At 38.2% G+C, this 13985-nt stretch overlaps 1 protein-coding gene across 1 annotated transcript; it reads right to left on the reverse strand.

Annotated features, from left to right (window-relative positions):
* Nucleotides 1–599: 599 nt before the first annotated feature.
* THEMIS (thymocyte selection associated) lies at nucleotides 600–12195 on the reverse strand (the record flags this gene model as incomplete). Its single annotated transcript, XM_010024649.1, has 3 exons — nucleotides 600–1645; nucleotides 4621–5079; nucleotides 12037–12195. Coding segments are annotated over 3 exons (1664 nt in total), but the record flags the coding sequence as incomplete, so codon positions are not given.
* Nucleotides 12196–13985: the final 1790 nt, after the last annotated feature.

Consider the following 13985-nt stretch of genomic DNA (forward strand, 5'->3'; position numbering starts at 1 on the left):
GAAGAAAATTAACTCCATCTCAGCCAGACCCAACATAAAAAGTAATGAACAAATGATGCCTTGGGTTAACCATGAAGAAAATTGTCCCAGAAAGGGCACTTCTCAACTTCAAGTCCTATTCTAAAACATCTGCCCTTTTTATTCCAAATCTATTTGCCACTTGGGTAACCACAAAACCATTCAGTCAAAAATATCTGTACAACCTGACTTTCTGTGAATTTAATTCTGCTGGTTCCAGCTGAGCAAAATTATCTTTATATCATGAAAACATATGCTTTCCCTTAATAAAGTTTTCAATAAAACCACTTCAAGTCTCTCCCTTCATTTTGTCATTGGCACAGTAAAGGATTATCCATGCAAAATTATCTGGCCAAGCTTTCTGCTGTGAGCCGGTATGGTTCTGTTGCTTTTCACAGAACAATTAACACACACTGAAGATTTTAGCCATTGTTGGCTATAATGGCCAATTTGCCTATTACAGGGAACTGAGAATCATCTGTATACAAGCCATTGTCATACACCAGTGAAATGGAGACTGTAAACCAACAGAACATGACCTGTGATTTTAAGAGATTCAAAGACAAGGTGTGATACCTTACCTTTGGAGCTTGTAGTACATCAGAAACACCGTGCTTAGGTACTGCAAAACCAGGTTTTGGTGCAAGCATTGTTGGCTTCTTGGGAGGCCTGGGTGGTGAACGAAGGGTTTGGTTTTCGTATCTTCGCACCATATAGTATTGCTCTTCACTGATCTCTTCCACTTTTGTCTTAGTCACAGGGGGCACAGCTGTCTGGACATCTTTGCTGAGCAAATGGACACACATGTTTAAGCGATATACAGGAATCTCCCAGCTCTCCACTGGACTACTGGCACTACTGATCAGCAAATAAGAGTCTGTGATTTCTTCTTCAAACTGCAGACCAGGCACGGCAGCCACGACATCTTGCTCAATAGAAAGGTCCCTCACAGACACTTTGACGTTAAAAGGCAAACGAAATTCTTTGCAAATCTCAGAAAGCTGGTACTGTTTCTTGTCATGAATCACTTCCACAAATCTACCTTCCATGTACATAGGGAGGAGAACTTTCTTATATGTGTCACCTAGTATTTGTTCACAAGCTAAAAAGTCTATGAGTTTCTTTCTTCCCTTATACAGAACTTCACTAGTCTGGCATTGCTGAACTAGAAATTGATCTCCAACTGAAACAGAGAAAAGCTCTTTATGAGGGGAATCAAAGGCTTTAGTTGCTACAACATGAAGTTGTTCCTTTTCACTTCTTGCTATCTCTAAGTCATAGGCAGTTGGAAACTCCCGAGGTCTTCTTTTGAACTTTCCTTTGTAGCTCATAGGGATTAAAAAATATCTTTTGGGTGAATCACTTCTGATCTCTGAGGCTAGGACTCTTGTTGCCTGGTACTTTTTGTAGATAATGATCTCATTCCCTGTATCCAAAAATTTAAAAGATTTTTGGCTTTCTGAAGGCCCTTCCATTATCTGAGCAACCACAGGAAATTCCTTGCTTGTTCTCTCAAATACATCTTCCAAAGACAGTGGCTGAAGGAAAGAGCTAACATCATAACAGTCTGTTATATCCTTGACCTCGACATCTAGATCTGAGAGGATACGAACTATGTCCTTTCGAACTGAAAAGAAAAAGACATTGATTTTTGTTTTCAAACTGACATTAGAATAAAATACTCACGTCCTATTGGCCAGATACTAGAAGTACCCTCCCTGAGGTGTGCACCTCCATATGTAAACATGCACAATTAACAGGGCTAGTCAAAGTCTGTTTTAATTTGAGATACATGGCTGTTTGTTAGACATTCAGAAGACCTCATAAAGGAAGACAGAAACAAGAGGAGATGAGAATATGGTGTGCAAGTGAATAAAAGTTGAAGAAAAAGGAAAGGGAAAAAAAATCAGTTCACTATCTTTCTCACAGCACCTCCAAGTTTAATCAGCTGTTTATCTTATCAAACTATTTTCCTTGAGTACAAGATGTACTTCTATTATTTCATAGTAACTTATGGTTCCTCCAGAGAAATGGGTGGGGGAACATTTGCAATAAATAAATAGCATTTGAACCCATTAACACATGTTGTTGCTGTGGCCAGTCTAGGAAAAATATGATATTTTGATATTTATAAGAAAAACATCTATAATTACTAGAAAATAATATCACTTCTTTAAAAAAGGCAAAACTTTTATAGAACAAAGTCTAATCTTATTGTAGTGAATAAATAAATTTCTACTATGCTCTTCTGTGGAATTCTTGCTTTTTTTTCTGCAGAATCTAGTTTTATTCACTATCAGAATCAAGTCATTGCATTTAACAGTCTGACAGGGAACAACAACTCTTTTTATCACCATTAAACTTGCAAAATTTTGGATGTAAAAATTCCAAGTACAAAGCTGACTATGCAATTAAGGTTTGTTTGAGAACTCCAGATCACTGACACTTCAGAGTGCTGACCAGGGCACTAAAATTTAATAAGCAAATAATATTTAATGACTCTCTTCATTAAGACTTATTCTGCATAGCCCTGCACAGAAGGTTAGTATAACCCAGAGTCACACTTTCATGTAGCAGGACATACTGATATCTTATTCTTAAAAGTTGGTATCGGATCTATTTTGTATGAATGACAGAGTTTTATGACAGTGATTCAGGATCTGGTTATTCCAACCGTACTTTTGTCATATTGACAACTTCAGGTGACAAACATCCTAAGCACCACAAAGGAAAGCCAATGAAGGAGGAATGACTGGTGAAATTGAAAGTTTTCTATGAGTGTTTGTGGGAGTTCCACACACCTAATTTGTTCGTTATAAAAAATGAAAAGGGTAAAGGATATGATATCTGCCCACAGCCTGTGAAAATGTAATCTGCTATCCATCCCCTTCATCCTTTCATCAGGAGGCTTTTTTATTGAACTCTGGATAGTATTTCTCATACTTCATCTTGTGCCTATTTACAGTTCTTCTAAAAATGGTGAAAACCCATTTTTCATGGTCCACAGGAAATCATGTACCATGAATCCTACCCTTCAGGTTTGTATTAAATAATTATTTAGGACATATTTAATGCTTCTTAAATGTTGAGCACACTATGAAGCATAAAATAAAATCAACAAATACAACTCTTACTGGAATATCTGATTGAAAGACAGCTGAATCTTCAGAAAGCCTTTTAGGAACACTAAATTCTTATTGATTCTGCACATATGTTTAAGCTGGTATAGGAATACACCTAAGTGAATCTAGCTTCAGGAGATGGGATAGATTCTCGAATCTAGCTAGAGTTGCAGAAAATGAAGTATTTTATCTCATGAAGATATACTACCCAGACTCACACATTAAATCATGTAGAAAGCACAACTGAATGTCTCGTGATAAGCATTTAGCATGATAGTATATTGTGCTTACAGTCTCTGCCCACTTTTATTTCTCTTTTATCTATCTACTTACATCACTCATCAGAGAAAGCTCAACTGTGAAAAGATTTCCTGCTTAATATCCTCATGAACGACATATTTCTGTTAGGATTTAATTTGTATGGAACAGACTGGTTTGTTTCTAGTAAATGCAACTGGCAGAAAAACCTGCCCAAAAACTAAGCTCTTACCCTGCATACTTTGAAAGGATGGGTGCCTCAAGAAGTAGAATTGCAGCAGCCCAGGTGTAGTTGGAAACCAGACATTTTAGCTTAAGTCGTTCTTTCGCTTAGTTAGGTATCTCAGTTTAGGGAGGGTACACCATGCACGCACACATGGGTCATTACTGCAGCTTGGCTATTCAAGCAACCATAGCTCAGGAGCATTTTGCTCTATGCTTATACCCTTGTACACCTTTTAATTTTATTCCCATTACAAGTTTCGCTAACAGGTTTAAAGTAAGACATTAAGAACAGAACCCAGCAGTTACTGTGCTTTGATGGAACAACTAGAACAGTGTTAATGTGCCATGGACAAAATACACATTTTTTTTCCCTAATAAAAATTCATAACGTAAATGATAACTTTTAAAGATACTGATTTCTATTACCTTCCTGTTTCCTCAATCCTAGAGGTTTCTGACATTGTCTGTGAGTCGTTTCTGTTTGTATTTTATTGATATTTGCTTCTGCAATAGAGTAAAATAATATGGTTTTTCTTTCTGCATCAGCCTCAGCCTAAAAAATAAACAGTAATTGAGTTTATTACAGCATGTAGGTCTATATTCTTTTCCTGCCTTCTAGCCACAGCCATAAATGATCAAGAGGCTGCTCCATGGCTGAAGTCTGAGACATAAAGAAAAAGAATCTGAGAACTTAATAGAATTCCTAAGCTCCACCTTTTCATTATGAAATATATTTTATTTGAAATGATGATTTAATTGTAGTGATCAATAAAACTGCAACAGAAAGAAATGTGAGGTAACTTTCTGAATTAACAGCTGATAAAGGAATAAAAAAGGCAATATTATTTTTATATTTTTTCATCTTGAAACTAGCCTCAGTGGCAAATATGGATCACTAATTCTTGACCAAACTGAATCCTTCCTGACTATTTTAAACAAATTTTGTGTCCTTTGCTGTACTGAGTTTATCAGAACATTGACTTTGATTCCTACTTACATTTCATTACTGCCTGCACTTCGTAGACAGGCGTGAGAATCAAGCAGCCATCAAAATTCTCAGGAAGTGGATTAGAGGAGTCCCACTTATGTAAAGTATTGGAAAGTTTGACAATCCGGTTTCTGCACTTAGGGATTTTCCATTCTGCAATCTCTTTCAGGGTGTATATCTGGTCATCTTCACACTCATAGAATTTTCCTTCTTGTGAAAGGGGCAAAGTAAAGGAATGAGACTGGTTATTTCTGAGCACAACACAGTTCACAACCATTGTTCCACTGACGTCTTCCACTGAGTTGAAGGTGATGTGCTCACCACGTTTGATAGTGAGGTTTGCCAACTTTATATCCTCGGGGCTGTAGAAACATGGATGGCCAAATCTTGTTGGCCCAATAGAGACTTTTCTTGTAATTTCTTCAATGCTGACATATGGAGTTTTATCTGCCACAACCTTATAAAGACCTAAGAACAGAAAACTTGCATTACAAAAGGTGAAAGATAGATATAAAGCAAGCCTTGACAAATTTTACTCTATGAATGCAATAAAAAGGAGGAGCAAAGCACATCAAACAATTTGATTGCTAGAACTGTGACTCTAAAAAGATATCAACTACATGATACAATGTATAGGCAGCTGGAACTAGCCCTTTCTACTCTGCATCTGACATCCAACATTTTTACCTCTATTATAAAAATTTTTATTTGCCACAGAAAAAAGAAAAATTATCTTAGATTCTCATTTGTCTTCTCAGGAAACCAACCTTTAAGAAATAAATGCAGATACACTTGGAGGAACAGTAGCACTAATGGGAAATGCAGGATAAGTTTTCTGCCTGAACATCAGTCCTACATATTCTTCTACATACAGATGGGGGAGTCCTAGACCAAAGATGTCTAAAGATATATCACAAATTAAAAAGTAGCACCTATGGATAAGAATAGGCAAAGAAAAAAATTGGTTTTAGCCTATATGATAGCCCAGACCACCAGATGGAATAATTCAGAATTTGGGTGTTGTAATATTCTGGCCATCAAAAAGCAATTAAAATGCTGAAGTTCTGCAAGGCAGAAGCTGCATCAGAGCTTCCCTAACCCCTAGGGACACTATTATTTCATGTTAATCACGCCCCTTGAAGCTGTCTCATTGGGAGTTCACATCAGAAGAAAAATGTGTACATTTCTATATTTGCGTGAGTGTTTTCATAAAGGAAGATGGAGTGGATGGTTTAGAGGACTTAACACCAGGGTTTAGCTGAACTGTGTGATTCAGCTGCCTTCTTCCCAAGGCACAGCAGCATGAATGCTGCCTCATGGAATTACATTGCAGCTTCCTGGAACAGGCATTGACTAAGGCTTGCTTCCAAGTGACTATAATTGTACATAGAGGTTATTCCTAGGCCAAGTTTGCTAGTCACAAATTAACCAGTAGCTACAGCTACAGTGACAAAGAAGCTACAGTGCCTTTCCTCCTTCGTTTCCCCAAACCCAACCAGCATTAGCTGCACAAGTACAAAGTACAACTTCAAAACACTTTTTTTCTCACTGGTATTTTTGATGTTGCTCACAGTCATTTTTAATGCAATTATTAATAAACAAGTTAGCTACCCCAGTCCTAATCACCACCAGAGATGTCAATGCAGATGAAGACAAACTGGTTCATCAGCATTTAGAAGATATTGCAGTGACATGGCACCAACGACAAACTGAAATTGCGGAAAAGACAGCATCCCTCAAACAGTGCTCCAGTGTCATGCTTTGCAAACACAAGATGGGCATCATCTCCTGGCAGTGCTGGGAGAAAGCAAATAGGCATATTCTTCATTAAAAAATGTATTCAAAGTACATATGATGTATCCCAAAGGCAATAACCATGTTTATCCATCTGTGATACAGGAGCATGCATATTGCCCCAAGAAAACCTCCAGAACTGCATTAAAAAGCTTCCATAAGCTATGTTAAAAAATTATTCCCTGTTGAAAATATTTGGCAATGTACAGGTATGAGAAACATTATTCTTCTCTCCGAGTCTGACAGTAGACTCAGGCTCAACTAATTTTGCTGGGACTACTGAGCTGTATGAAAGCCAGCTATTTCAGCAACAAACCAATGGGCATCCTGGGTTGGAAAGCAGGTTTCATACAGAAGCAAAATTACCAGATCTCGTACAAAACTAGACAACTGATTATCCCCTCAGGCTGAGGCAGACTGACTTTGCAAGGGTTGGGAGCAGGAAAATCATCACCTTCCGTTTTGCTGGTTTTCTTAATTTGGGTAGCAGAATGCTTGCATAGACAACTAAACAGCCATGTGGCCAAATATACTTAGCTTCTGCATTGATGAGAAGTAGAAGCACCTTGAAGTAGAAGCACCTAATAGCCACCTGTTTATGAGTATGTAAAGTTCCATGTTTCTCTCTCTATAGAAAAGAGGTGAATATATAAAAATTCATTTTGGTATGATGGATGAAAGTCACTTGGTTCCTGTCTAACTGCCATAATCTCCCATGGTATCTTCTCCTAAATGCTCTCCTCAATAAATATATATATATTTAAAAAACCCAAATAACAACAACTACAAAAAAATAAAAAAAACCCCCAAACACACAAAACACCAACCAAAGAACCAAACCCCCTCACACACACACACACTCAAAAAAACCCAAAACACAAAAACCCCACAAACACAAACCCACAAAAACCAAACAAAATTACACTATAGGGAAACATTCAGAACCTTATTAAAATCATTATGAATCAAACTACAAAACCAAATGTTTTCCAAACCTAAGATAGCAAGAAAATCTCCAAAGTAGGAGACATATGGTAAGTTTGAGATGCTGAAGTTTGGACATTTTGAGGTCAAACAAAAATATTTGTGTATTTTTTCATAAATCATAAAATGACTTCAGCAAATTCACTTAGACTTTCCTAAGAGAGCTTGGTGGACTAGTGGGGGGAAAGACAGATGGAAAAAGTAAACCTGGAAAAAAGCCCAGCTGGTTTATTGAGATCTGGCATTGTTGCTCCTATAGATCTACTTTCTAAATGTAACCTGGTCTACAACCAAAGTGAACTGCTGCCCAATAGTTCTGAAAAAAATTACAGCTAGAGACAAGAATAACTACACATACATAGTAACTACATGAATGTATAACCATTGTCACACTCCATGAACCCTCTGCACCAAGGCATTTCACTAGGTAAAGGGCCTGCCTAGCCGTAATATGAAAATCAGTAAGCACCAAACCTAATAAGCCCAGCATTTTAAAGAAAAGTTTTAGGCACTGATGTACACATCGGTAGAGAGAGAGGGTTTGGGAATTTGAAATAATTTTCTTCACTGGTATGAGAGAGAAAACATAGACCAAGAATCATCCACTTAGTCCTGTGGGAAAGCATGTTTTGCAAGAAGGATGCTTCTAGCACCTTTTTACAGAATAGTATATGCAGGTCTCTAAAAGAAACAGTCATATAGTGAGACAGTTACAGAGTGATAAAGTGGACCTCCCTGTATCTTTATAGACATGCGTTTTCAGTCTTATTAAACTGAGTCCTGAAGAAAAGGAATGTGCTTTTTATTACCTTTTTTTCTTCTTTTCACTACAGAAAACTGAGACAGCCAGTAGTTAGGCTCACCTAGTAGAGAAGCAAGTAGCCTTCAAGGAGAAAAAATAGAAAGTCCTGTTCCAGACTAATAACGTCTGTTCCCCAGGGGAATGCAGAAGAGTGGGAAGAGCTCAGTTCCCAACTTCTCTGGAACTGATTTGATTGCTATTCCTTTTTTTCCTCACTTCCACCACCCACTCTGCTATCTCCCATGCTCCAGCATGCTCCTTTCTTTATCCCACCCCAAAGGCCATCTCTCCTATGTTTCCATCACCTCCTGTTGAGATGAGCCTTGTAATGCCTAATCCCTCTTCTTCCACACATGTACTGTATGGTCACAGACAAGCCCCTGTCCTTCGGTTTGCAGAGGCTGGGAGCTAAAAGGCACAGCCGTGCTCAGCTATGCATCTGTCAGACCACATAGGAATGAGCAGCAGCACTACCAGGGACCCCCTGAGAGCAGGGACAGGCTAGCAATATTTTTGCAGAAGAAGGAATTTAACAGAAATCATTTGTGCTGGCAAACAGTTTGGGTGTTGTGCAAATTACCTGCCTCTGCTAACTTGTTAGTAGTGAAAATTGTAGTTCAGAATGCTGTTAGATGCAGCCATTGAAGTGTCTAGAGAAACAGCAGAGTTCCTTTTTTACCCAGTGTATATGCACAGAAAGAATAGCCTGGCCCTCTGAGGCATGAAAAAGAACAAATTAGAATAAAGATAAAATGAAATAACACAGATAGTAAACTTGCAGTTGTAGTGGTTTCTCTAATGCAAAGGGCAGATTAGGCCTTTATCAAGGATCTGATCTGCCAGAGAAGGAAAATGGAATTCTGTAGACTGCAAATGCATTCAAAAAGACATAGAGTAAGGATCGTTTAAAGCAAATGAGCCCAGTCTTCACTCACAGAGACGCTATCCCCAGAGTAACTGAAATAGAAGAGTTGCTTATTTATGCTAGCATGCACATGGTGAAAGAATACATGAGCCCACCACATACAAATGATAACTCACAACAGAGGAAATGGAAAATAACATCAAATCAAAAGATTTTTTTTGCATCAACACTGGCAAGAGAGCACTGTATGTACAATGTAAATACAGTGTCAGCCTCCTAGAGACCTGTGGATACTTTTCTCGAAATAAGTCAATGTCAGTGTGAAAAAGATCATCTGCAGTTTGGTTCTGTGCTTTGTTCTGGAGACAGGGGCAAGCCAGCAACACTCTAATATAATGATTTGCTCAGAGTTTAGCATGTGTATGTAATAAAGTGAAAAGGAAAAAGGTCAAGAAAAAGCAGAGACTGTGACATCTTGACTTTGTAAAGCAGAATCATTCTTCAGCTAAGAACTAAATTAGAGAAATGACAAATTTACCTTACCAAAAAGCTCTTGGACGCGTAAGAGTACACATACAGAGAGAAACAAGAGAGTGGTACTCCCTGTTGGGCTGATAAGAATTGTCATTATGCCCCTCTTCAGTTCTGCTGTTCAGTAATGCCCATCATGTGGAGGCCAATAATGACGAATTTCAGCAAAATGAACTCTGAATGTTTTTTTCTACTGAAATAACCCAGTTTTCTAGAACACTGGTTGGGAGAGTTCATAAGTATTCATGCGAATTGTAGTGATCAGATCGAATCTGAAAATGTGCTCAATAGGGCAAAAACATCCAAATGCCAAGTTGTAAAGTTGATCACTTGAATGCAAACAAATCCAGATTCACCAGGTTCAAGCATTTGAAATCACAAGTCATTCTGTTCTAAAAATCAGGGCATTCAACATTAATCAATGAAGATTACTTCTATCACTCAGTTGTGTTGGATATTTTAGGATTCAAATGTTCAAATACGTCTGCCAATCAAGATTTAGAATATGAGATACTATATGTGTTTATATTTTAGAGACAGAAGGAATTTTAATAATGGCAAAGAAGCTTGGATTTGAAAAAAATACCCAGTATCTTGAGAGTTCACACTGGAGCAGTACTTTAATATCCCTAGATAGCCACAGATAATTAAATGTCTTTGATCACTATATTTGGGCCCTACTAATTCCAAAAAAGTCTTTGAATAAGTGGTCATACAAATGACACTGATTCACCAAGTAAGAAAAACATGAAAGTAAATTGAGGATCCACTGGGAAAAAGAAAATTACATATAAGACTATTTTAGGCAGAAATCTGTATTTTACAGATGAAGGCATGGCAGAAAATTAAGGCATGGCAGAAGATACCTTCCTGTGGAATCCAGATAAAACATTGCATTTGCAGGTGCTTTTACATTTACTTGCTTCAAGAAGTATGGCTTGTCTTCCTCTGTAGAAAAAGCACATACCAGTTTGGACACTGGCATAGCCTAAACTGTATATATGCACGTGCACACATTCTCACATGTTCAGCGATTCATTAGAAGAACATCAATGAAGTTACTAAGTCAGGCACTCAAACACTAGAAAACACTTAATTATGTTTCCCTTTGCAGCACCAATTTAGCCTCCCATGTGCTTGCAGCACAATACAGTGTTAATTAAATGTTTACATTCTGAGTTTTATTTTTTTCTCCTACAGAAATGTAGTCTCATTCAGTGCATTAGCTAGAATTAGTGCTGGTCAAAGTGAGTCTTGGATGCGATCTCTGGCTCTCGAGGGCTGCTGTGTCCTGTGTGTGTTCTGTCCCAGTGTTTCCTATCTTCAGGTGTCCCATAACTTCTCTCCCAGACCTACACAGGTCCCCTCCCACATCCCACTGGCCTCTTTGTGCTGTTTTCCAGTCTCGTCCTCTCCTGTCTTTGGGGGGCTCCCATAACATCTGCTGCCTGCAAGACTCCAAGCATATGAAATGCTGCACATGTATGCTTCTCTGTGGGTGCAGTCCTCTTCTGATGCTGGAAAACACCTCTACTGCTGTCTCCAGTCCCTGATCTTTGCGTGCTGAGTCTTCATCCTTCTCCCCTGCTCCAAGATCCAAACTTTTCCTATCAGTTTCCTAACCTAGTTTGCCTCCTCCACTTCCCACACATGGATCCTCACAGTCCAGCACTTCTTTGCACTCCAATCCTATTTAACATGGCTGGGCCCTAACAGGAGAGGAATTCACATGAGAGCAGCATTGAAAAATTAATAATTATGACATGTGATCAACTAGGTGCCCTGGGCACAATACAGTACTTGGCCAGCTTGGCCTATCAAGGCCACATGAACAGAGGAAAATATGTTACAAATAGTAAGTCAGTATCACTTGCCAAATTTCAAGTCCGTCCTCCAAAATATAGATATTTTGAGACTTCACTATAGAACAGTTGAAATGGTCTTTAAGTAGGAAAACATATCCATTTTCCTCTAATCCTGTTTCCAGGCATGGAGCAGCTACTTTGGCCACTGGTGTTAAAATAAATCATTAAAGTAAAACCAAAACGTAACAAAATATTTGTAATATTTTAGATCCAAAATAATAAAATAAAAATATAGTAATAGTAAATAAATTATAGTCTGAGCACACAGCAAGAAGATTTCAGCTCAGAGAAAGCTTGGCAAAGTCGTAAGAAACTGAGAAGATTTTTGTAGCAATCTTACACTGAGTGACGTTAAGTCACCTTAAGAAAACTTAACTACCAAACATTTTAACCTTAATAATATTTATCCAGGCTTGAAAAAGAACTAAGAGTTGAAATTTAAAAGTGAGTTGACTTGTGCAATCTAATATAATTGTATCCTTGACAGCTGAGTTGTAACCTAAAACAAATATCAATCAAGACAGCAAATTAATAAAATGAACAAAGGTGATTATTCAAAAACACACATTCATAAAATACTATACCAGGAAAATTCAGTGGTAATTCCACTTTGGCTGAAAACTGGCTGACTTCATTATTCTCACAGATACTTGCTATGAGCTTATTAATTTTGAAGCCTATAACTTTAATGACTTCTCCTGTTGACAGGCAGCATTCACTTCCAAACCTTTCATAGATGGAGCCTGAAAAGAAACACAAAATGAAAGAAAAGCGTTATTCAGCTTTTTCTCACTTTTTCCAGTGACTTTACCTCTTTGAATGAAAGCAAAAATACTTAAAATAAGTTATATGAAACAATACTTATCCTGCAATAACTAACCCAATGTTTTATTTTCTTCTTTACTGTCTTGAAAAAAATCTGTCTTGTGACTTTAGTGATCTCTAGATCAGATCTATGTGTACACTGATCTCAGCTGTGTATAAGGAGAACAAGGTCTGAAGAACCTGCATTTCCAAGATACTAGATCAAAATGGAATGAAGTAGAGCACAGGATTACTTGGGTCATAAGGAGCTGCCTCCTGAAATCATCAGGCAGGGGAGCTTGGGCAGGAAAGTTGCCTTTGCATGGCATAGGGCATAGAATATCCGATAGGAAATAACACATTACAGCAGAAGACAAAAAAACATCGACCCTACAAGGTCCCCAGGCAGAGCCCAGGAGACAGCAAAGTATAACTAGCATTTGAACTTTTTGTAGGAACAAAAAACCTAAAGAAAGTGCAAGAAAGTGGAAGACTGGCCATGCTAAAAATTGCCTACTGATTCTGACCTGGCAGCAAAAGAATTCCTTTTTTGCCTGCGATGCTCAGAAGTTTGAGCTCAGGAACAAGGCAATTCAACCAACCATTTCAGAGCTTCCTCACAAAACCTGGAACTGCAGTTTACTTTGCCAAAAGCAACCCTCCCTTCTCTGCCCTGAAAAAAACAACCCTCCCTTCTCCGTTGTAGCTGTGGTCAATCTCTGTTGTTTCAGAAGTGGGGAAAGAATAAAGCAAAACCAAAACGAAAGCCACGTTATGCAGAAGGAAAATTCTTCCTGGTCACTGCAGGAGATTAGAAGAAGCTTTGAGGCATGGGCCTAATTAATTATGTAGAAAGGCAGTGCAGCAAACACATGGTGTTCCATTTGTAGATAGAACTGCACTGAACACAGAACATCAGAAATGTTGACTTTAATGCTAGCTTCTATTCTTCTGATGCTGTGCAGTTCCTTCCAAGAACTTACCAAACTCTGTACTTAAGTGACATGGAAGTACCCTTTCTGGAATCCCATCTCCGAATTTCATTTCCCTGTGGTAAGAAACCTTATACTCATTTCCACTCCCAATGCGTTGGCAAGCATATTCATTTGCTCTGGTACTAACATTGTTTTGCTACTTAAAATACACTTTTTCTCATTCCCATTTCTCCTTTCTCCAAAGGGTTTTCAAGGTTAATTTTTACCTTCTTTGGTCACATTTTTGACAAAAAATCTAGAAGAAACAAATTCTCTTTATCTCCTCCGAGAAGATTTTCCTCCCACAATCCCCCAAGAGCCCTTTCTTGCATCTTGTTCAGTTTAAAGTTTCTGAGTTTGTTTTTTTCCACCCCCTTTTAACCTAGGTAACCAGAATGGTCTCAAGCAATGAGAGGTATTTAAAACCTGACCTCTGGCTGTATAGTAGCAATCAATAATTGAGATGGCCTGTACAGAAATATTGTCACTGCCTGCAGAACTCACTTCCCACAGAAAGTGACGTTCTTTACTCCACAGGTCTCCTTGTAGTTGCTGGGGAGGAAAAAGAAAGCTTTCCTTTCTTTTTCCTCAGGTGTCATATCAGAAATGCAACTATTAGCCGAGTGATTTTCCTAATGATCATTCAAGATCAGTTCTAGTCACAACCACAGCCTGGGCTAATCAGCACCTCTGGGATATATTTATCAGCTCTGCTGTAGCACTTGCAGGTGACAAGCTTTTGGCTACCACCTTGA

Source organism: Nestor notabilis, unplaced genomic scaffold, assembly GCF_000696875.1.
Source record: "Nestor notabilis isolate BGI_N333 unplaced genomic scaffold, ASM69687v1 scaffold32341, whole genome shotgun sequence".
NCBI classification, from domain to species: domain Eukaryota; kingdom Metazoa; phylum Chordata; class Aves; order Psittaciformes; family Psittacidae; genus Nestor; species Nestor notabilis.